Here is a 25,706-nt window from a genome sequence, read left to right as displayed (position 1 = left end):
CACCACCAAAAACACTTACTTACAGGTTATTTAAAAGTACATTATCCTTTGAGAAATATTTTGACATTTTACCATTGAAATTACTGAGATATATATATATATATATATATATATATATATATATATATATATATATATATATATATATATATATATATATATATATATATATATATATATATATATTGGAAATTTAGAATTAATAACACTAGGTTCCAGATTTAAACAAGCAGATGGCACGGTGTTCCTAGAGAATTAAGACTCTGAAACCTATGTAATTTTAATGAAATTGGTGATGAGTTTCATTATTTATTAAATTGTACTGATGCAATATTAAAACAAGTATGTTAAATGTTATTATATTTATCTTATTATTATACTGTGAATCCGAATCTGTTTAAAATTGCAAAAAGAAACAGTTGATAAGGGTCTGTAAATTTATACAAAAAATTATCTCGAGAGTTCGCTGTTCTGGTTAATTTTTTCCACGCAATGTGCATTGTCATCTATATGTTTGTCTAAATTATTGTTCTCTACATCTGTAACTAGTTTTATGAGAATAAAGTTCTTGTCTTTGTCATATAAAAGTCTTCATTCATAGAGTGGACCCCCTTTTTCTTTTTGTTTAGCAATGACGAAATCCCTCATGATTTTGTTCTAAATCTTTTCCTGAAAATGTGAATGACCCCCCCCCCCCCCTCCATCTTGATAGAATAGGATTTTTGCCAATTGTTTTCCAATCTGATGGGTCAGTTTTTTTTCTATTGATGAAATGCCCTCATCCCTCCTTTTTTTGCTTTGAAATACCACAAATTTAAAGACGACAACAAACCACATGCCTATTTCAAAAGCTGAAAGCTTTTTTTTATTTTCATTGTATTAAAGACTAGACCCACAAGGCAGCCTACTACTGGGGCTGAAAAAATAAAAGCAAATGATACATGCTTTACGTCAGCGTTATTTGCTTGCCTGAAGAGTTATCAAAAGTATGAGAGAGAGCTGAAGCAATGTAGATGAATGGGTAGTGATCTTAGACGATTTCCTATGTGCCGGATAATGGGCCTGAGTTTATTGATTTGCATGCAATAATTACAAATTTATATATGCAGACAAATGGTTTTACTTTTTTCGAGTTTATTTTTTAACAAGACCTTTTTTTATATATACTCGTAGAAATAAACATAAAAAATGAAATCATTCATTTATATTTATTCCATCAGACATTTCATTTTGACAAAAATTTAAATGTCACATATAGTGAAAAAAGCAGTTCAGTTTAAGTGAAACTTTTTTATTTCACACTATTTACAGGTTTTCACAAAACAACTTGGAGAAGATTGGCGAAAATATGACAAAGAAGGCATGGTCCTATCAAAGATATCTACCACAAAGCTTTCTGTTTGCAAAATCCGCAACCTCTGTGGAGAAGAAAATGGAACTAGCAATATTCAGAAGAAAAGAGAATTCCTTTCAGGGCACTGGACAAGTAATCAATGTCAACGTTAGACCTTGCTTGGTATATGCGTTCAAATTAACAAACAACAAAAACATTCCGTCGGTGATAAAAAAAATCACTCAAGAAAAAATATCGATTGTTTGATGCACTGTTTCCAAAAAAATATTTTTAAAAAAATTACCAGATAATTGAAATTTATGTAAAAGGTCTTTGTACCATGATTATAGTTTTCTTTTTCTTATTCTTTAAACATTGATTTTTGTCTCTGTATGTGTGCAAAAATTTAATTTTTTGATTTTTAATTTACATTTATTGTTTCCTTTATGATTTGAAAAGTTTTGATATGAAAGAAATATCATACACATTTGATTTCTTTAATTAACATCCTGTCTTTTTAGTAAACGTTTCAAATTTAAGTCAAAACAAAGAAGAGTTTGGTATTCAAGTTTTCTTTTAGAAAATACTTGGCAGTGATTCTTAATAATACATTTATACCTTTTTTGGTACTCCTGATATCTGATATTTTTTCCCCTCATATTTAAATTTTGTTTTAAATCTTATAACACAGGTCAGTTACAATTTCAAATTTGTAAATGGGTACGTTGTTTTGATATTTTTTTTTTTTTATAAATGATAAGAAGTTCTTTATAATTTCTTGAGTTCAAAAAATGATTATTTGCTTTTTTTTTAGGGATGGCAACGAATATTCGAACATTCGAATATTCATTCGATGAGTTGATATTCGAATATGAATTTAAGATTCGAATATTCGGTGTTTTTCAGATTTCATAAAAAGAAGTACTGTGATTAATAAATTTTGATTAGAACAGTGCTGGGATTATCCCTGTTTAATTTACTAGCGATCAATTTCGATCGACTGATTTCTTTCACTACTTTCTTATCTTATAAATCTTCTAAATTACATGTAATTTGTTTTGAGTAAGGTGTTGTAAAGAATTGTACAATAATGCTTTATGTATAATACAAAACGTACTTTCATAGCTTTTATTAGTTATAGATACGATCGGATCTAGAATCGAGGACAACAAATGAAATCTAAGAATATCTAAAAGGCGTGAAGAGTAATGTATACTTATCAAAATAAAATTAATTGATCATTGAATGAATGTTCGATAGAATTAATCTGTAATTAATATTGTAAAGGGCTTAATCTCAGAATAAATGTGTAAATTACTTGATTATCTCGGGTTGTACATAATTTATATTCATTATCGGGAAAACAGGTAATTACCTAGGAAAATTGTCTATGGAAATATTTGTTTACATTGTATCAAAGATTATAATCATATCTCTTATCAGGCAAATAATTGTAATTTATTACACGTATTGAAATCTGAACAGTATACCGTTACGACTATCTTGCCTTTTGTGAGACGACTGGTTCCTCAGTTGAAGCTACTATAAATACACGTTTCATTTGTTAAAATTATACTTTTCTACATTTAAATCAATTATTTATTTCAAACATTGACAAATATCAAATGGAATTTCTTCTTGTACACCTACAAAAGTCTTCATACAATTTTACTTCCTATATAAGTATACCTACGAGAGTAGGATGATGTATATTTAAAATAAAACAGATTTTATTCATTTTATCGAAAATTCGAATATATTCGAATACTTTCATTGAATATTCGAATATGAATTATTGACAAAATTGACATCCCTACTTTATATATATATATATATATCTAACCTATGGTTTTAAGTTGTTGTTTTTTTTTTCAGTGAATTAGCCCTTAAGTATCAAAAACTATCTTTCATTTGTTGGTAGATAAAACAATTTCAACTACAAATACTCAAACATTTCCTGCAATTACTTTTTGGAGAAGAGAGATAAAGATCATTGATAAATATAAAATTGTTTTGTTACACTCCTAACAATAGTAGATTAAAAATAAAACCCCCAAATTTCAAAGTTCTGTCAACACCAAGTTTAAAAACAAAATGTTCCCTTTTAATGTCACAAAACTAACTAAAATATTAAATAAACTGTAATTAGAAGTTGAAAGTATATTTTATAGGATCCCAGTATATTACTTCGATCATTTGGAAAGCACTGTATGCAATCAAAAGTCATCAAGAAGTATTCTACTCTTCACTTTTTTTTTTATTAATTCATATTTGATAATAGGTAATTCGAACATTTGTGTTGCATTCCTGAAAGAAGTCTTTTAAGAAGAATTGTGAAGCATAAATTACACAAGAATGTGTTTTGTTGTTTCAGTGAAGTAATCGAATAACTTGAATTTTATAATAATTTTCCAGTGTTTTTTTATTCATTTTAATTCATCTAAAGAAGAGAAAGATTGCAATGATTAAAACAGTCTATAAAAATATAATTTAATACAAAATTATTCAAATGGATCCTTACTGATCAAAGCATACCTAGAAGCAAGAAAGGCTTATTTTACTATTGAATCTATCTTTAAAAATTGTTCCATCCCTGACCATAAAATATGAATCTGAAACACAGACAGAAACTTTTATTGACAGAATTATTTGGTAAGATATGTACATTAAAAATTAAAACAATGATTTATTAAGCTGTATATTTAACTTAACAAATACTTGTTAAAATGTTTTCTGAATAGGCTTGGTTCTCTAACTTGTTTTTTTTATCTTCTTTTTTTTATAAAGTGGTGTTTGATATTCGTAATAAGAAGCAAATATGAAGTTGTTAGGACTTGTATACAGCTACTCTTATGTTTCCTGATCTTTACCTAGTTTCTCCTACGAGTCTCTAATTTGTATATTATGTTCTCAACAGACACTTGCTAGAAATTGTAATTAATTTACAATTTTTATCTTGGTTTTTTAGACCAATAGATTAAGAGGATATCGTGAACTAATTTCTGATATTCTGAACAAATAGTTTTTAAAGATTCTTTTCCCCTAATGTTAATGATACCCATAACAAATGGTTATTTTAGATATGAATATGTTTATTTTTATCTTTATTTTTTTTTTATTTTAGCCATATTTTCAAAGACTGTTTTGTTTTTAAATTAAATTAGAAACAGTTAATCGATATCCCTAAAACCGATTTTCTTGACAAGCAGTTCTCAAGACTTCTTTCCAGTTTGTTTTCTAAATTGTTTTCCCTTGGCTCTCTAACAATCGTTTAGAATAATTACCTTTATATTCTATTCTTAGCAATCAGTTGTTTTCAGACTTATTTTCTTTGCAAATAACTGATTAAACATATTAACTTAATTGTGAAATTCTTAACAAACAGTTGTTAAGACATTTGTCTTTCAGTTTTCTGAATTGACTTCCCTTTGTATTCTAACAACTGTTTGTTAAGACTTCTTCATGAAGCTATATTCAACAAGCAGTTGTTAGGGTTAAGACTTTTCATGAAGCTATCTTAGATTCTAAACAAGCAGTTGTTAGGGTTTAGACTTATTCAGGAATCAGGAATCTTTTTTTTTAAGTTACATTTTTCTTATGTTTCCTGAGTTGCCTAACCTTATTCCTCTAACAACTAGTTGTTAAGAATGTTTCCTTAAACTTGTATGTGCTATTCTTCATTCATTTTCATTCATTGTCAATTTTTGTCCTGGTCTCTAACAAATTTTAAAAGGATTCCAGGGACCTACTTCTAGCATCCTTAACAAGCAGTTGTTAAGACTTTATTCCGTTTGTCTTCCTTTGCATTCTAACAACCACTTGTTGAGAATACATCTTGTGAAAATCTTTTGGTATTCTTAACAAGCAGTTGTTAAGAGTTTATTCCGTTTGACTTCCTTTCCATTTCTAACAACCAGTTGTTAAGAATATATCTTGTGAAATTCTTTTGGTATTCTTAACAAGCAGTTGTTAAGACTTTATTCCGTTTGTCTTCCTTTCCCTTTCTAACAACCAGTTGTTAAGAATATACCTTGTGAAATTCTTTTGGTATTCTTAACAAGCAGTTGTTAAGACTTTATTCCGTTTGTCTTCCTTTCCATTTCTAACAACCAGTTGTTAAGAATATATCTTGTGAAATTCTTTTGGTATTCTTAACAAGCAGTTGTTAAGACTTTATTCCGTTTGACTTCCTTTCCATTTCTAACAACCAGTTGTTAAGAATATATCTTGTGAAATTCTTTTGGTATTCTTAACAAGCAGTTGTTAAGACTTTATTCCGTTTGACTTCCTCTCCATTCCTAACAACCAGTTGTTAAGAATATACCTTGTGAAATTCTTTTGGTATTCTTAACAAGCAGTTGTTAAGCCTTTTTTCCGTTTGACTTCCTCTCCATTCCTAACAACCAGTTGCTAAGAATATATCTTGAGAAATTCTTTTGGTATTCTTAACAAGCAGTTGTTAAGACTTTATTCCGTTTGACTTCCTTTCCATTTCTAACAACCAGTTGTTAAGAATATATCTTGTGAAATTCTTTTGGTATTCTTAACAAGCAGTTGTTAAGACTTTATTCTGTTTGTCTTCCTTTGCATTTCTAACAACCAGTTGTTAAGAATATATCTTGTGGAATTCTTTGGGTAGTCTTAACAAACAGTTGTTAAAACTCTGTATAAAAGTGTAACAGTTTTACTTAATTTTATTTAACAAGTAATTACTTAAGAATTCCTTCAGCTTATTTTTCGTGTTCTTAACAAACAGTTGTTAAGACATGTCAGATATATAATGGTTTCTTTAACAAGCATTTGGTAAGAATTGGAAAATAAAGTGTTTAAAGTATGCATAGATTTCAGTTGTCTTTTTTGTACTTAACAACCATACAGAGCTTTTGATCAAATGGAATTGATCAAGTTAAAATGGAAGGTGTTTTAATTAGGGTTTCTATATATATTTATGTTTAAAAGTCTTTCATCACTGTCTTTCTATAACTCCAGGATTTCGATAGTTTCAATTTTTAGCATCTTTTTTTATTATGATTCCAATCATCTCGTTTCCATAGTTACTACTAAACAAAATCGTTACTCAATATTGTAGTCCAATTTTTTTTTCACTGAACATTTTTCGTAGCTCTGATTTTAGGAATTCTGAAAGATGGCATTGCTTCACTTTATAAATAGAATATTACTGACACCTTTTAAATTTTCATATATATATACATCTTCATAAGGAACAAACCAGTATTTCATCCTAACTGTGATTTATCTTTGAATTGTAATTCTTTAATTGTTTATTGCGTATTATACTGGTTTTTTACACTACAAGCAGTTACTGTACAATTATTAAGGGTTGAATAGAATTTCAAACACCACTGTATTGTATTAATTTATTCTGTTTTACGCATTACAGTTCAGTTATTGGAGTATAAACTGCAGCAAGAGAAGATAATCCAGGATGACCTGAGGACCAGTTTAGAGGTTGAGCGCGACCGCTCCAGTGACCTCTCCACCCAGCTGAGTCGTGAGAAAAACAGTAACCTTGACCTTCAGACGGATCTGTCCAATCAACAGATCCAGATTTCTAAATTAAAGGACGCCCTGGAACGAGAACAGAGCCGTTTTATATCAGTCACGTAAGTATATTCGGCTTATAAATGATCTCTTAAGTATATTCTAAAAGTTTTTTAGGAAGTTTGAAGGGAGGGGAAGGTGTAAATGAGGGGTGCAAAAAGAAATGCAGTTTTATTTGAGGCAAAACAAAAGTTTTTTTTTGTCTTAATATGCGTTTACTAAAACAGTTTAATAGTTGTAATTATATATCTATGTGTAAAATTATGAATAAACTATGACATATATAGTAAATTATAAAAACTTTGTCTTTAAACAGAACTTTATGGAATGATTTATTGTAAGTTTATGTGATCCTAGTCATACAGATGGCAATGCTTGCTTTTTCATTTCCATATGATTTATGAATCGGATCATTTAAGTCATTGACAATTAAGTTGTGTCACAGATAGCCACTAAAATGTATTTAGGAGCTTGGGAAAAAAGAAACGGAAAAGTACAGAGCTTAAGCACGCAGTCAGTCACTGGGCTTAGAGTGAAAGAGAATTGAATCTGCTTTAATATTGGGGAAAGAAAGTGCTGAATTTCTGTGTGTTTTTGTTGCTTTCGTGTTTCATCTAGTATTGTTTGTCATTTTCAGCATTTCCTTAAGGTGATTGTATTGATTTTGTGAAAAATTCACGGTTATTTCGTAACACATGCATAAATTTCTATTCACATGAAATGTCACTTTTTAATTTGTTGAGGAGATCACTAAAAGTTTTAATTTCAGTCGCTCAGTGAGAATGCTACTGTAGTTGATTACTAGAAATCAGAGTTGAAAGGAAAAACTAATTTCCTTTTTTTAAATTACTCGTAAAAATTCATTTTGTATAGGTGGAATCATACAGCAGAATTAAAATAATTATCCTGTTTTTAACAGTCGAGACATGATTGTAGAATTTTTAGACCAGGGTTTAATAGATTTTATTTAATGGGATTTCACATCAATGATCATTACTGATTCTCTAAACAAAGAAGTACAGCAATTTATTTTTTAAATAAGTCACCTTTTTTGTGTGCTTGTCATCTGCACAAAATAAATAACCATATCAAAAATATTTTTAAACACTTCTCATGAAGTAATTGCAGTTGTATGACACTTTCATAATTCTGTTTGCATATGCACAGTTAACTCCCTCATCAAGACATTATAAGGAAGTATTCAAGAAACTGTCTCCAATTATTGTCCGGGGAATTCTAAATTAAGGTTTTTAAATGGGATATAATTATATATAGTCTCATAACATGAGGAAGTATTTCTGTATCAGATTTAGTATTAGTTGATACAGACAGATCATTAAGTAAGGATAAAATTATAAGAAAAAATCAAACTAGGTGATAATATTGAATGAGTAAATAATGATGAAAATGTGGAAAAAAATTATCATCAAGATCGTTGCATTATGGAAATGTGAGCTTTAACAATGCTTAAGTATTGCAATAAATGTCTAAATACAATATGTATACATGTATTATAGACATTTTAATTTTCTTCTCTCTGGTCCCTGATTCTAATCAGCTCTCCTTTGCAGGGGGGCTCTTGAAGAAGAGAAGTCAAAGAGCCAACATCTCAGTGAACTACTCGAGCGAGAACGAGCCTCACTGAGACAGATGAGGTCAAAGGTCGAGGAGGTCAAACTGGAGTCAGACAGCAAAGAGAGACAGGAACATCTACTTGAGGTTAGGATTAATTTAAGGTTCACTGACCCACTGGTAAGAGAGATAACTCTTACTGGACTTAATTACAGTAATTATTACTCTATAAAAAAAATCATTAAGTTAAAAGGGTTTTGGGGGGGGGGTTCAAATTTTGGCACCTCGAGGTATTATGAAATTGTTCAGATCTTAATTATGATTTAATTTTTTTTTAGGTCACCTGAGTCACTCAGGTGACCTATTGCTATCCGTTTTCGTCCGTCGGCGTGCGTCGTGCGTTAACATTTGAACATTTTCAGCTTCTTCTCTGAAACCGCTCAACCAGTTTCAACCAAATTTGGCATATAACATCTATGGGTGAAGGGGGACAAAATTTGTGAATTTCATGGTCCCTGCCCCCCTGGGGCCTGAGGGGTGGGGCAAAAACCACTAAAATTAATGCAATCTTTAAAAATCTTCTTCTTTACTCCTGGACATCAAGCAGTCAAACTGTTAGCATGATTGTAATAAGCATTGAGCCCTCTACCAAAATTGTGAAATTCATGGCCCCAGGGTAAGGGGTTCTGGGGCTAGGGCGGGGCTATATAGATCATATAGTGAAAGTGCATTATTTCTTTGAAAATCTTCTTCTCTACCCCTGGGTATTATTGAACAAAATTGAATACATATTTATGATAAGCAAGAGTGACTTTACCAAAATTGTGAAATTCATGGCCCCAGGGTCAGGGGTTCTGGTGTTAGGGCGGGGCTATATAAATCATATAGTGAAAGTGCATTATTTCTTTGAAAATCTTCTTCTCTACTCCTAGGTATTATTGAAACAAATTGAATACATAGTTATGATAAGCAAGGGTGACTTCACCAAAATTGTGAAATTCATGGCCCCAGGGTCAGGGGTTCTGGTGCTAGGGCAGGGCTATATAGGTCATATAGTGAAAGTGCATTATTTCTTTGAAAATCTTCTTCTCTACTCCTGGGTATCATTTAAACAAATTGAATACATAGTTATGATAAGCAAGAGTGACTCTACCAAAATTGTGAAATTCATAGCCCCAGGGGCAGGGGTTCTGGTGTTAGGGCGGGGCTATATAAATCATATAGTGAAAGTGCATTATTTCTTTGAAAATCTTCTTCTCTACTCCTGGGTATTATTGAAACAAATTGAATACATAGTTATGATAAGCAAGAGTGACTCTACCAAAATTGTGAAATTCATGGCCCCAGGGTCAAGAGTTCTGGTGCTAGGGCTGGGCTATATAAATCATATAGTGAAAATGCATTAATGCTTTAAAAATCTTCTCTACTCCTGGGTATTATTTAAACAAATTAAGTACATTGTTATGATAAGCAAGGATGCTTCTTCCAAAATTATGAAATTCAGGGCCCCAGGTACAGGGGTTCTGGTGCTAGGGCGGGGCCATATATATCCTATAGTGAAGGTGAATTATTTCTTTAAAAATCTTCTTCTCTGCGCCTGGGTATTATTTAAACAAACTATTAGTACATTGTTATGATACGCAAGTATGCCCCTTCCAAAATTGTGAATTTCATGGCCCCAGGGTCAAGGGTTCTGGTGAAAAAGGGGGGGGGGGGGCTCTATTGATTATATAGTGAAAAAGCAAAATTTCTCTGAAAATATTCTTTTCTGCTTCTGGTTAAAAAGCAAAGAAGCTAAGTGTATAGTTATGATGAGCATGATTACTTCTTCCAGAGTAGTGAATTGCATGACCCCTGGGTCAGATGTGCTGGTGTAAGGGTGGGGCTCTTGATAATGTAGTGAAAATGCATTAATTCTGTTAAATAATCCTGTCTGCTCCTTAGTGTTAATCAGATAAACAAAGTGATTACTTACATGTATGATGAATAAACTTCTGGTCCCAGGGTGAGAGACTCTGGTGTTTCTCGGTGGGGATGGGAGGTTGGGGGGGGGGGGGGGCTGGGGGGCTCTATTGATAATGTAGTGAATCTGTAGTAAAAACTGCATTATTTCTTTGAAAATCTTCTCTGCACCTGGGCATATCAGAGGCAAAAAGAGTAAAAGTTTTAATAAATATTTTTGAACATCTGGGCCATTTTGTCAAGTGTTCTGGTCCTGGCCAGGGCTCTATTAATTTGTATTCTACTGAGGGGAGTTATTCCCCTTTGCCATTTACTTTTGATAATTAGTCACTGTAAATAATGTACTTGAAAGGTTAATAGAATAAGAGAATTTTGCAAGATTTTTTATTGTATAATACAAAAAGTACTTTCATAGTTTTATGATCAGGTAGACTTGTAAGTAATAGATAAATAAAAATGAGACAAAAATAACTTGTCTTATTCAATGTTCATCAAAGACCAAGAGAGTCCAATGTAAGAGATTTCAACAAGGAATTAAAATAGTACAGAAGCATTGATAGTTTGTTAATATACTGTATGGTGATAGTGATAAATGGGGAACAGATTAGAACCTAATTTATGAACTGTTAATGAACACTAGACTAATTATTTTGTTGAACCTGATCACCCTATTTTTCTTGCTTTTGGGCAACAAAGCTTCACTTTTCAGTTCATTTTATACTCTATGGATTCTCTAAATTGTTGTATTATACTCAGGTGACCGTTAAGGCCCTTGGGCCTCTTGTTTTTGAAAATTGTCATAATTTCAAGCAAAATTGAAATGGGGTATCATTTAAACTCAGTATATTCAACACTGTTATCTCTAATACCAAGGACCTGTTGCATTGATTTGGAAGTTCCAACCATGCACTCTTTTTCATTTATTTCAACATCAGTAAATTCTTGGGATATCTCGGAGGTTTTTTTCTCGGGTACATCTGGTTTGAGATAATGAGGTCTTACTTTATAAATTTGGTGAATGAATACCATAAAAGTTGGTTTATTTTGTCAAAAATAAAACAGGGTTTTACAGGGAAACTGCAGCTAGACTCAGGTTACTTCCTTTGCTAGATATTTACCCATTATCTATTTATTCTGTTAACCTATTAATATTCCATCACATTTAAGTTATCATCTGTTGACAGAAAATTAGATTATTGCAAGGAAGTCCCTTCAAAAACACATTTTTACTAAACATTCTTTTGATCAAGCACTGATATTAAAGGGGAATAACTCTTAGAAGGACAAGAGATTTATAAGTTTACAGAAGCATATACACATTTAAAACCTGCCTTAATTAACACTGATCTTTAGGTAGATTGTGAAGATAGTTACACAAGATCTGTAGATAACAATCTCAATGTACCAAGATTAAATAAATGTACATTTCAAGTGGTTTGTCTTAGATGAGTGATAAAGAAAAATTTATTAATGTGGAAGCAATAAAAAATTACAGAACCATTAAAAAATGTAGCAATGTAAAAAAAAGGGGGGGGGGGGTTCAATTGGTTTAGTAAATTTTTTTAAGCTAAATAAACAGAGACTTTCTGAAATTCTTCTTAATTCTTTAAAGAAAACGACCCCACCCCACCCCATTCCTCTCACCCCCTTCCTCCCAAACAGCCTTACCCTTTAAAAAATATTTCCACAAGGAGATTTTGTAAATGAATAAGAGAGTTTGATGATTTATTAAGTATTTACATCTAATCGTGTGTCATCATAGAGAGTGAGACACTTTCTTTACCATGTTTATATCAGATCATACAACTTTGAAATATGTTAAAATTTCCTCCATTGTGCATATTAAGCCTTTTCAACAGTTAACATAAAATTTTAAATTTTAATTATAATGTAAAAGACTTGATGTTATGTCAGTGGGATTATAGCACCGTTGTAATCTGATTAAGACTAGACCATTAAGTCTCAAATGATTTTTCCATGAAGGAAAAAAAAAATCTGATCTTGCATTAAATGAACACTTTAAAATGTGCAATGCAACAATGATATTGTTTTACTGGGTATATTTTAAATTAGAAATACTTTTATGTCTGAAACACCAGTGCGTATATATTAAATGGTTTTAAAATTTGTCAGGCAACAATGGTTCCACTTAAAACAATGGAGATTTAAGTTAAGAATCAACCAGATTAAAGTCTTCAAACAATAACAAAGGAATTCCAGTACTATGTTCTAAAGAAACTTAATCTTTTTTTTCTCTCATTTAATTTTTCCTATGCACCTTATGACATGACCAGGGAATTCAAGTGTACGAATTTGAGATATTGGAAATATGTACAAGGATTTGCTCGAGTTGTCTCGGGAAATCCATGGATCTGTATTGGTAAATATTTCTCAGTTAATGTGAATACCATGTCATTTTCTTCATGAATTGTTCAAACATTTTGCTTGTTACAAACTCATATTACTGAGTGTAAAATAATTGATGTTAAAATTTATTGCAGTAGGTCAGATTAAGATTGAGTCAGAATGGAAGTTAAGATTCTAAATTCTAATGCCTCACTGAGTTAATTATGTTAAGTCATGTAATCCCTGAGAGTAGACCTTAATGGGGTGGGGGCATTTTTGTGTTGTGCCTGCAAGTGTTAGTAAAGTTTGCAAGGCAGGGGATGTTATAATTATTTACTCAAGACAGTTCATTCTTGTTTAGTTAGTTACAATTTCTCTCATGCTTAGATCTTCATTTGAAAAGTTCTGATTTCCTCCCATTTTATGACAGAACATTGACAACTAACCCCACAATGATGTGAAATATGTCATTTATGTACGAGTGGTTTACCAGTAACTAAGTAAATTGACAATGTCTTAAAACTGAGTGCCATATTGGAAAGTTTGTTTAAATTCATGCAGTTGTTTAGCTTAAAATGTTTAAAATTATCCAAAGATAAAAGGTGTTATTTTTAAGACAATAATTTACAAGAATATCTACACATTATTGGGAAATGAAAAAAAAAAAGATGAAACATGTACATGTGTAATTTCTCCTGAATGTAATCTACATGTACAAGTTAGTGTACACATGGTTTGCTTCCTTTTTCTTTTAGCTCATAGAGTATTATTTGGCTGTAAAACTGAGATGTGACAATTAGACGTCAAATCTCACTACAAGCGAGACTGCATACAGCACCTTTCACTCAATGAGTTTTAACCTTTGACCTTTCAGAGACTTCAGAGTGAGTTAAATGCAGAACGAGATCGTAGACTGCAAGCAGAGAATGGAGCAGAGCTGGAGAAAGTGGCCCTGGCCAATCTACAACAGGAACTCGATCTCGAGAGAAAGAATCTCAGGTCCACTGAGTCTGAGTACAAGGCCCGGGTCAAGCAGCTCACAACAGCAGTGGAACTCGAGCGAGCCAAGTCTAATGATCTTCAAGGGTTAGTTGAGAATTTACTTTATATAAACATTATGATTTTCAATGCGGAAATTGAAACAAAATTCATTTATTTAAGAAAAGAACTCAATAAATTCTTCAAAGAAAAAGGATGTAGAAAGGATAAAGGAGGGGGGTCATTCTTACAAAACATATTTTCTTTGATCTTTCAGATCATGTAACAGAATCAAGATGGTGTTTCTTTTATATGCAAGAAAATGTTTTTAAGAGAAAGGGGGGAAAAATGTTTCCAAACAAAATAACTTTTTCCTTGACTGAATCTTCATTTTGTGTAATTTATAGGGCCTTGGAAAGGGAACGAGCTGTCAATGATAAACTCAGAGAAAACCTGGACAGTGAGCGACGCTCACTTCTGGAAAGCACAGACAGGGAAAACTCAATCTTCGAGGACATGCAGCTGGAACTTGACTCAGAACGTGCCAAAGTGAATGATCTTAAAAACTCAGTGGAAAGAGAGAAACAGAGACTGCAATCTCAGGTTACACTATTGGAATCTCAGTCGAGTGCACTCAAAGAGGAACTAGAGCAGGAGAGACTGGCATGTCGGCAGATGAAAAATGAGATTGACCAGATACAAGTGAGTTCGAAAAATCTTATTTATTCTGTGTATAAGATGTTCTTTTTGCCGTAAAAATCAGATTCCATCCATTTCAGTTTAGTAATGCTACAGTCTCATTTAAGACTGTTAATTAAAATTTTGTTCAAGAATTAATTTCTTCATATTTATTGATGTTGTTTATTTCTTTAACAGCTTCAGAAGTTGGACATTACACGTCATTATGAACACGAACGGGACCAAGTGTCTCGACTGAAGTCTGAACGTGAACATCTAAGGTCAGAGGTCAAATCACTGAAAGACATGATAAATGAAAAGGAGAGAACTCGAGACTCAGAGAAAGTCAGCGAGCGACGCTCACAAAGACAACTGGAGAGGGAGAGAGATGACCAGAAAATGAAAATGGTGAGTACATTTAATAGAAGGAAAAATGTATTAATAAGTTACATTAGACAATAGTATGAGCCTCTTAATATTAAGCTTTGAGTAATTATCTAAGAAAAACTCTTTAATTTCTTTTTTTTTTTCAAAAAAAGAAAATAAGAAGAGCATCTAAGAAAAAACTCCAATGCCATTTCTTGACAATGCACTAACTTAACATTAAACAATGTGGAGAATTTAGATCTTGAGCGAGAATGGCCTTGGAAGATATAATTAAATTTTGAAAGTCTTTGTACATGTACAAAATGGAGACTAGTAAATGCAGATCTTTGTGCACATGAGATTAACACAGACATAACTTATAGCACTGTTATAATAAAGAGAACTGAATGACTTTACAGCATGAGAACGAGTTAGAAATTCAGAGACTGACTCAGCGAGTGTTAGACATGGAGGACCAAATCACAGTGAGTCGGGAGCGAGAGATGGAGGCCGTGCGCGAACTGCAGCAGGAAAAGCTACGCACCTCTCAACACCACGCAGACTCCGAGGGCAGCGAAGAAGACCAGGATCACTGGAACGTTTATAAGACACAGCTAGAGAGTATTTGTCAGAGTCTACAGTATTTGATATTACAATATCAGGACCAGCTTTCCTCAGGGTAAGAAATCCTTAACTTCACTTATTGTTATATCCACTTAATGTAATATCATTTTATTTTAATATCCATTATAAAGATATTTATAAAAATAATTGTCAGAGCCTGCCATATATGATATAATATTTATATCAGGATCAGCTTCCCTCAGGGCAACAAATACCAAACTCCACTTAATTTAATATCCAGTTATGTAAAAACTGTTATATCTATAATAATATCTTCAGAGTTTACATTATTTTATACAATAACAGGATCAGCTCTATTCAGGCTTAGGACTACCAGTCAAAAGTTAATTGAATGTTAACAAAAAATATCCTTCAACATTAATTGTCATGTGTCTTTTATCAAGATTAAATGTGTTTACTTTCCAAATTACAGATTCTTGCACATGATTCATTTAAATTTGGGGAAAATTAATGATCATTTATTTTTCAGAGTTCAAGGTGCAGTGAATGTTCATGGTTTAGAAAGATCACTGAAGGATTTGCTGGGTGAGCTCAAACAGACTCAGATGCCACTCGCTTTGGAGTCTGACAACACAGACAATCTCATGAGTCGCCCGAGTGCTCAGGCTGTGAATGAGCGAGTGCTACATCACAATTCTGAGTTAACGAACTTTGTGACAAGACTTACAGAAGAAAAAATGGAGCTACGCAACACTCTTGGAAGACTTGAGGAGGAAATTTGGAGATACAGGCAGAGGGGTTCCGAACATCAGGTGAGTAGAGCTGAGGATACAAGTAGAAGGGTTCCGAAAATCAGATGAATGTATACTGACCCATTTGTTCCAAACTTAAGGAAGTATTGTATACCCAATTGATTTCAAGAATATTTTTTTTTAAATATTTTGCATTTTGGATGAAATGATTTTATAGATACACAATGAAATTTTGATATATTAAATGTACAGTGGCGCCTCGTTAATCCAGACGCCTCCGTCCCCAACGAAATCGTCTGGATAAATGAATCGTCCGGATAAGTGAATCACTTCTTAAAAGACGCACGTACCCTCTCAAAGCATGTACATATGAACACAGTGGTATCAAATGTGAAGGCAAAGAAAACACCTTTATTGTACCTTGACGTATTGATTTTTATTTTTATAGTTTTAAAAGAAATAATTAATATTTAAAAAAATTAAAAAAAAAAAAATAAAATGTAATTTACACGATTAAAAATGGGTAGGTAGTTTTATGTTGAGACTTCCTTTTCTAACACAGGAAACTTTACTCGCCTTCTATTTGACGTGTAGTTACATGGCCTGACCAAATTTTGATCTGCTACTGTTTTATTTTGGCACATTTTTTTTTTATTTATTCAAGCTCATATTGAGCAGAACTCTTCATTATCACCATTGAGAATGTTCAAATGACTAACCGCGTATATTCACTACATAGGGAAGTAAGTAACTAAACACTGTAATCAGTGTACGTATTGCAAACATTCAACGTAAACACAAGCCATATTCAGGATTTTCAGTATTTTTCTATAAACTCTAAGTTATATACCTTGAAAAAACTTGATAGGCATTTATAACTAACGCCAGTTACGTATTTCTTAGTGCATTAAATAGAAATATATTTTCTTGAATTACGTATCATAATGAATCGTCTTATGAAAAGAAAAAAAAAACGTTTCAAATAATGTACGTTTTGAGAATTGGAAAAGCGTATTTTGATAAACTTATGCAACTCAATACCACAACGAAATCTCGTGATTTATTATTCACAAAAAAAAATTATTTACAACTCTCCAAAATTCTCATAAATTTATATACCGTTATCAATTTATTCTATTCTGAACGGATTTATTTTTAATTAATGCACAGTATAAGCTAAATTCTTCGGGCTTTATAATATAAAAGACGTGTGTTTTATCTGAGGTAAACACACGCTAATTATAGACGCTATTGTTTAGAGGTCACAGGTAACCGCCTTCAAACTGACTCCACGGACAATGTTTTTACAATAATTATCACTACTGCAAGAAAGGTGTGAAAAGTCGTTCCTCGAAAAATTACCGTCCGGATAAACGAATCATTTTTCAATGAAATATTACGTTTTGTAGTAGAAATTGACCGTATGGATCCGGAACGCGAATTTCCGGATTAATGAGACAGAATAACGTGGAAAAAATCGGTTCCCAGAAAATATCGTCCAGAAGGTGAAGCGTCTGTATTATTCAGAAATACTGATAAGAGTGCACATAATAATTGGATACAGTAAAACTTGTCTAATCGGGAAAACACTGGTTCCAAAAAAAAATGACCAGAATATACAACATTCCGGATTAGATAATGTTAAACAACTGAATTTGCTGAAAGGGACTTAAAAGTTAAGACGATTTTATGCAAGATTTTTGAATACACAAAATCGAGATTAGACAAGTTTCACTGTATAATTAAAAGCTTTCAGCATGATATTAAATCTGTAAAAGCAGGAAAAGATGATGAGAGTCAAATTTTTTACTCCTCAAGTTTTAAATTAATTTACAATTTTGTGCAGAATGGCCACGATGAGAGCCACCATGACCAGGAGAATCGTCACCTGGAGGCGCGCGCTGCTTGGGCCAAAGAACGTCTGTCCCTTCAGCTGTCACTTAATCAGATGGAGAGGGAACTAGACAAATGCCGGGCGGATCTAAGATACGAACGGGAGCGTACCTCAGTCATGAGCGGACAAAGCAAAGAGGGAGATAGAGACAGGGTAAATAAAAATACTAATTAGCAATATATGTTAATTATGAAGATAGTTGATTTTATGTACATAATGAAGTGTAGGTTTTGTTAGATTATGTAAATTTGTAATATTGTGTTGGTGTTTTCTGATGAAATGTCAGGCTTCTTTGTTTAGATCTTGTCTGGTGTACATTCTAGTTCTATTCTTGTTGCAAGTTTTACTTCTTTCTCTAATTTTGTTGACATTCAACAATGGTATGAAACTAATAATATTATAGCCAACCTTATATCATTGACTTGAAATTTTTGAACGACAATAATCAAGTGAATATATCTGTTTTTATAAATTCCTTCAATAAAAGAAATAACTATTTTTAGATCCAGTGACTCTATGGGAAGTACCTGAGAGCTGACAGCTATCGTAAGGCCCTGGTCTAGCTATCTTAGTAAATTCCTTCTTTATTATGACTGTTTTTAGATCCAGCGACTCTATGGGAAGTACCTGAGAGCTGACAGCTATCGTAAGGCCCTGGTCTACCAGAAGAAGTATCTCCTGCTATTACTGGGAGGGTTCCAGGACTGTGAGCAGACAACGCTAGCCCTGATCGCCAGGATGGGAGCTTATCCCTCACCAGAAGATCTACAGAGAGGGACCAGGCACCGCAGACCCTTCACCATGTTTAGAAGTGCTGCCAGGGTCGTAGTGGCCGTTTCAAGGTCAGATATTTATGTTGTTACTGAGTGTAAAGGTCAATGTTTAGAAGTACAGCTAGAGTCATGGTGGCTGTGTCAAGGTCAGAAATTTCTTCTTTATCAATACAATATAATCACAAACCAATTCTTTTTTGTCTTCTATGATTCCCATTAACCAATGACTGACACCTTTTTGGTGTAGTGAATTACATGACCTTTTCAAAAACTTCAAAGTACTTTGGATCATATTAAGAAGCATAGAATGATAATTGTCACACACAAAAAAAAATAATTTTTAGCTTTGAGACTTGTTTAAATAAATAATAATTGTAAGAGTTACTGTGCCAAGCTAACGGACAGACATCCTTAAGATATAATATTTGTTAAGAATGTATTAAATCTGATGATGTTTAAGGATGCGTTTCCTGGTGAGGAAGTGGAAAAGAGCTACCCGAGTCGGGTCCCCTGTGATGGGGGGAACGGTGGACCTGCAGCAAGGTAACAAAACATGATAAAGTCATCTTTGTAGAAATTAAAAAAACAAGAAATTTAGTTTAAAAAGAGATATGGAACAGTAAGATGTTTACATCTCATTAATGTTAGAGAGTTAGATACAAACATGAGAAAGGAACTTTGTGTCAGAAGCTCATGCATTGTTTAAAAAAACAAGGAAACAAGTCAGCATATTGAAAACAAGAAAAAAAGAATTTGTAGAAATAGTTTTATTGACCGGTAAAATTTGACTGTTCATAGAAAAACCAGTTTTAAAGATAGAAATGGACTTGATGTATCAAGTTTTAAAGATAGAAATGGACTTGATGTATCAGATGCACATGTAAAGATTTCAAACTGAAAGATGGAAACAAATGGAGGACTTGATTTGCACCAGACACCTGAACACGTGTGATAAATTTTCTGTACAGTAAGAATCCACTGTTTTATTTGTAGGTTACACACCAGATACACACAGTTTTTCACCGCCCCGCATCAACACTCAGTCATGCCTGAACGCCTCAGGACAACTCAACAGTCACTCATCAACCCCTGTCGTCAACACTCAGTCACGCCTGAATGGTTTTGGACCACTAAACAGTCACCCATCAACCCCCCTCAATCCCAATATCCCCTTGTCTCCCTATAGCCCCTCTTATATGTCTTCCAGTTATTCTCAGCGAGACGTCATTAATGGATCTACTCATCAACCACTAGAGGGTGCTTCTGGTGGTTACCAGGTCAACTGGAGTGGGATAGCCAATGGGATTTCACCTTATCAGTCTGTGGGTAGGTCCTCTGAAGGTTACCATGCCAATGGAAACTTTTCTGTTCATATGACCCCTCCTACGAGGGATTACAGCAGCAAACCTCATCCCTCCTCAGAAAACTCAGGTGCTAGAAGGTAGGTCTAATGTATATGTAATCTCATCCCTCCTCCTCAGAAAACTCAGGTGCTAGAAGATAGGTCTAATGTATTATGTTACTTTTGTATCACCATCTGGAACATAAATATCTTGAATACAAGGGTTATATCGAAGTGAGTAGGAAGTCTCAACCACTTTCCCTTTTTGTATTTTAATCTCCATCTCAAATCTTCTGATTCCATCATATGGGTACGATCGAGCAATTTTTGACAGTTATGCCCCTTGGACTTAGAAAAATTCCAATTATTTGCAGTTTCCATTCATTTTCTTTGCAGAGGTTGCACGTACTGAAATGAAATTTGGTATATAGATTAATCATAAAAATATCTAGGACAAGTTCTGATTTGGGTACTATCAAGCAATTTTTGACAGAGTTATGACCCTTGGAATTAGAAAAATTCCAATTATTTGGGGGGGGGGGGGGGCATAAGTGTTTCACAAACAACTCTTGTTACATTACTTTCAATATTTGCATTGTGATAAAGTAAAATGGGTAAGAATTGTACAACAAGAATCTGATTTTGCTTTTGACAGAAAAATTTTATCATCCACCATGTCTACTCCATCTAAGTCCTCCACCGCATCACCGGTACGTCGAGTGAGAATATCTGAACCGGAATCGGTACATGATGACTACATCAACCGACTAGAGAGTCTACAACAGCGGCTCAGCAACATGGATTCAGGTCAGTACAAAGACAGAGGTTTAAATCCTTTAAAGTCGAATCTCATTCTTATCGTGCTGTAGTGTAACATTCAATATTTCATCCAAAGGAAATTGATAAATTATTATTAATATATAATTTTTGTCATTGATTTATTAAACTCCTTGAAATCATTTGCTTTGAAGCACTTTCTTATGATAATAGGAGTTATACTAAAATATGACAAAATCTGCAAATAATGCTTGTGCTTTAATTGTGTATAAAATTCCTACAGCTATATAAATATATTTAAATTTCAACTTTAATATCAATATTCTTGTATCTGAGATACATTGTGTATACTGGTATTTCTCCATTGAAGAAAAAGGATAATTGTTACACAGGCATCTTTTACATCAAAAAGAGTCCATGGTAGCAAGGGCATCACCTTATGAAAGAACACATTGTTCCAGATAAAAATTATTTGCCGAACTCTTATTACAATGTACGCACGCATGCAATCACTTACACACACACACAGGCACACACAAGCTTGTCACTATATTCCCTCTAAATCCATTACGAGGATAAATAATTCATTGGTACATATGCACCAATCAATTTATTTCTTTCACCAGTATTACGTCATTTCCCAAAATATACACAATTTTATGTGCAGCCATCACACATACATATCATAATCCAATAAAAATAGCACCATTGTGATTTCATTTTAGCACACTTGCACCAATCACATTTGATTTATTTTCTCTCACCACAGATGAGGAACATTTAGAAGACATGTTGTGATTTACATGTAAGCTCTGGTATTCGGGGTCTGCTGGGCATTTTATTCCTATGTACATATACCTCTGTCTGTGATGTCTTCCAGTCTATGTGCATTTGGTGCTTGTAAAGTGTTTGAGACTGTACAGAATTTTGGTGTGACGTTATATGCTACTAACATTTGAAGTTTTAATATAAAAATTTATCATTCATATTATCAGAATAGGTTGCACCTTTAGTAGTATTATTAAAATAAATTTTGATAATTCTTTTCATCATTCATACTATCAAAATTGGTTGCACCTCATATAGTATTGTATAGATAAACCCTGATAATAAATGTTCAACAAATTTCACATATTATGCTATACTCTATTTAATTTGGCAGGATTCATATTTTTGTCTCTATCACAATTATTTTGTACTCAATTCTTGAATTCCATCAGATTAAAGCATGTTTTTATACAAATACAGTGCATAGATATGCTTATTCAGCAAGTAGTTCCTGACGTGTGATTGCACTTTACTTTCTGTAGCTTTACAAAAACCTGTGCAGGCCGTCGAGGGGCACAGACTGCAGGCCAGCCGGCCAAGTCCCTCAACCAGATAAACAATAACCAAACTTAAACATTGCAAAAAGGGAAAATTAAGTCATTATGGATCAAAATTAAATTCAAATATTTCTGTAAAAGGGAGCCATATTCTCCAGTATCTTAGGAATCAATCAAGTTTTTCTATGAGAGAAGTCAGCAACAGTTGCATAATAAATCAATTATATTCTTTTTTCAGTAATTTTAGGAATATTGGTACATGTACTTCTTTTTTTGGTCCAGTAGTGGTAGTATAGTAGGCATATAGTATGGATTGAGGATGGGGTTTGGTTTTGGTGGTATGGATTTGGTTTGAGGTTTGCTGTGATAATTTATGCATTTTATTTTCAGGAATTGCTTCTTCCAAAAAAAAAATATATATATATATCGGTCAATCAAATGCTTAATGTTTGCTTTTGATGAAGATTATGGTTTGATTTTTGAGTTGAATAGCTGTCATTGATATTGCATTTTAAATTTAATGTCCTATTTTTATTTTTACAGGTACACCAAAGTCAAGGTCATATCCAAGGCGATAGTTACCATTTTACCAGAGTTTCTCTGACATTTCTGTGATTTAACCTTGATGCCAAACTGCAGCATTTCAAAAATCCTGGAAGTGAAGTCAAACAGCAAACATAAATCGATCATACATGCAATCTGATGTTATACCTTGTTATTGTGAATGTCTTGAAGCCGTGAGAGTTCAGATTTGTGTGTAGAAAAGTCTCCTAATATAAAACAGACATACATTGTAATTGTTGAATGTGTTGAATTTATTTATATGGGACCATATAAAAAATTACTTCATATGTTTTGTATGTAAAACCTGTGAAAAGCATCTCTTTAGAAAACTTGTGTTTGATATAGTTCATTTTATGATAGTTTTATTTTTTATTTATTTTTTAAACTCTTTTCCATTGTTCAGAATGTTAATTACCTCTCTTTGTGACATCATTAATGTAAAAAAAATATATATAGCAATATTTTATGATATTACTCAAAATTAAATGGTATAGAGTTGAAATACAAGTGAAAAATTATGTATGTGATTTCTAATTCAGAACTCCTGTATCATTTATTATCATTAGATAGGATACAACGTATAAACTAGTCCAAATAAGCTGTGATTTTATATTCTGGTGAAGAAGATACTGTTTACTTGATAATCATAGAAATAGATTTACATCATAATTTGTATTTTATTAAAAATGAGAGTCCTCCCTATCGGTTTTAAAGGAGGAATATTTATAATTCATACCTGGTAAATATCTTTTATTCATCTACATTTGTTTATTTAGGAAATAGCAGTTTTATATTTGATGATATTTAGAATTATTAATAAATGTATTGCAAATGCTTCACTAGTAAATAATGCAGTATACAGTGGTGGACTTTTACACAATTTCATTATGTGTACATGTATCTTGTAGTAAATAATCACTAATCATTATGACACCATGCAAACTGTTTTATTTTACTTTTCAAAATTATATTCTTTATTGATACCAAGGGTTATAATTTTTTTGAAGAAAATACTTTAAAGCAAAAGAATTTACCCATATTTCATCACTGTAAAAGTGAAAATTGTGTTTAATTACATCTGTTTTCATCCACATGTCTCTCTATATCTGCATTAATTTAGATTTGAAGGGAATATCTAAACTTGAAGTCAGGCATATTAACTGCTATTTTACATTATTTTTAGCTTATTAAATAATTTTTTTTCAATATAGGAAATATATTCTGCAATAAACACATGCCTTAATTTTGTCGACCATACCTGCAATTTATGTCATTTTAATTCAGTTGTGATATTTTGTATGGATGTCTTTGGTGTATTCTATGGTGTATATAATTATATGTTTGAATGCAGAATTGATAATTAAAATATCAAAATATATACTCTGACTTGAGTTGATTGTTTCTTAGCTATCAAGGTTTTTGTGTAAGATGCATATTGTCCTAATAGAATATTTGTCGTGCTTGTAACTCTTAGCTTTATGATTTGACAGAAGAAAGAATTAATTATTACTAAAACACTGATCTCACTTTAACTTTGGATGTTAGAAAAATAGGGATGAACAAACTGTCTTCTTGAAAGTTGATTTTCAAAGTTTTTTGGTTTTTTTTTTTAAAATATATTAGATGAAATGCTTTAGAAGTAAAATGCATGTATCATTTTTAAAGTATTTTTTTTAAATAAATTGGATGAAATGCTTTTAAGGTATTAAAAATTGCATATATCATTTTATTTTTAGGTTAATGAATCAAAGTGTAATGGCGAAGTGCACTAAGTTTTGCTTGCTATGGGAAATATATCTGTCCGATCATAACATAACATGGTAATATGTGATCGTTTCTTTGAAAGTTTCAGGAATAGTTGCGGATAAGAAATGGGCACCCATTCTATTATCGAAAAAAATGCTTTTTCCAAGCATAGCGATTGGAAACCCAAAAATTCTCTCCGATCAAAACGTAGGAATAGGAGTTGTTCAACAGCACTATGTAATAAAGATTCTCGGAAAGTCCCACAATATGGTATAGGAGGAGTTGCAGATAAGAGATGGGTACTCCCCAGTAGCATAGAAGTTTTGTTATGGGAAATCTGAAATATGTGTCCCATCGAATCGCAAAATAAAAGATGGAAATGCCACTTTAAAATGAAAGTCACTTTAAAAGAGATCGGTGAACTAGGCGTGCAGAATGCCTATAGCTTCAGATATTAAAAAAATCAAACTGAAATGTGTGTCAGAATTGTTCATTTATTTTGTTGGTACAAATACATATGGGTGAATCTCGGATCACATACTTACCGGTAATGGATAAATGGCATCATATATTCTGGGACACCTTGTACCTATCGCTTAGAAAGTGGGGGGGGGGGGGGGTTATTGCTACATAGTAATGGGGACGGCCGTCTGTCTGTAACTCTCAGAGGTAACAATCCCTTATCTGCTACTCCTCTTACACCATTGAATGCAATTTTACATATTAACTTTTACCAATTTTTTATTACCATGGTGGCATTTGCATGTTTCATTTAAGGTTTAGATCGGAAACACATTCTGGGTTTTCCTCAACAAAACTTCTTTCTATACATTATTGGGAGTGAGGGGTACCTCACTTATCTACAATTCTTCTTATATCAATGAATAAAAGAAAATGGGTGAACAAGGCGAGCGAAGTGCCCACAGTGTGACAAACATGAAGTGAAAATAAAATCTCAATTATATAAAAATTTGATTGGATAAAAAATTAGTTTATATCGTATAACCTGGGTTGCCTATGTCACAATGTTTTCCCCAATAAACAAGGATTTCGTGGGTTTCTTTGGAGAATTTATTTTTTACATATTCAACATAAATAAACCCTGTAACAAAAATATTCGTAAAATCAATGCATGGCATAAACAAATATTA

General features: G+C 32.5%; 1 protein-coding gene across 1 annotated transcript in view; it reads left to right on the top strand.

The window, feature by feature from the left end:
* LOC133202071 (golgin subfamily B member 1-like) overlaps positions 1–23,229 on the top strand; it is a 147,361-nt gene extending 124,132 nt beyond the window's left edge. Inside the window, exons 53-65 of the mRNA XM_061337853.1 lie at positions 6,735–6,957; positions 8,467–8,614; positions 13,650–13,861; positions 14,161–14,455; positions 14,630–14,839; positions 15,217–15,476; positions 15,912–16,194; positions 17,981–18,181; positions 18,632–18,870; positions 19,262–19,344; positions 19,795–20,242; positions 20,799–20,950; positions 22,789–23,229. Of these exons, the coding sequence (XP_061193837.1) occupies positions 6,735–6,957; positions 8,467–8,614; positions 13,650–13,861; positions 14,161–14,455; positions 14,630–14,839; positions 15,217–15,476; positions 15,912–16,194; positions 17,981–18,181; positions 18,632–18,870; positions 19,262–19,344; positions 19,795–20,242; positions 20,799–20,950; positions 22,789–22,823 (2,789 nt within the window). The 3' untranslated portion in view covers positions 22,824–23,229. The remainder of the gene's footprint in view (positions 1–6,734; positions 6,958–8,466; positions 8,615–13,649; positions 13,862–14,160; positions 14,456–14,629; positions 14,840–15,216; positions 15,477–15,911; positions 16,195–17,980; positions 18,182–18,631; positions 18,871–19,261; positions 19,345–19,794; positions 20,243–20,798; positions 20,951–22,788) is intronic.
* The last annotated feature ends 2,477 nt before the right edge of the window (positions 23,230–25,706 follow it).

Source organism: Saccostrea echinata, unplaced genomic scaffold, assembly GCF_033153115.1.
Source record: "Saccostrea echinata isolate AGI-Se365-2 ecotype Australia unplaced genomic scaffold, CSIRO_AGI_Sech_v1 ptg000046l, whole genome shotgun sequence".
Taxonomy (NCBI): domain Eukaryota; kingdom Metazoa; phylum Mollusca; class Bivalvia; order Ostreida; family Ostreidae; genus Saccostrea; species Saccostrea echinata.
Note: the sequence above shows the minus strand (reverse complement) of the source record. Positions and strands in the feature narration are given on the sequence as shown.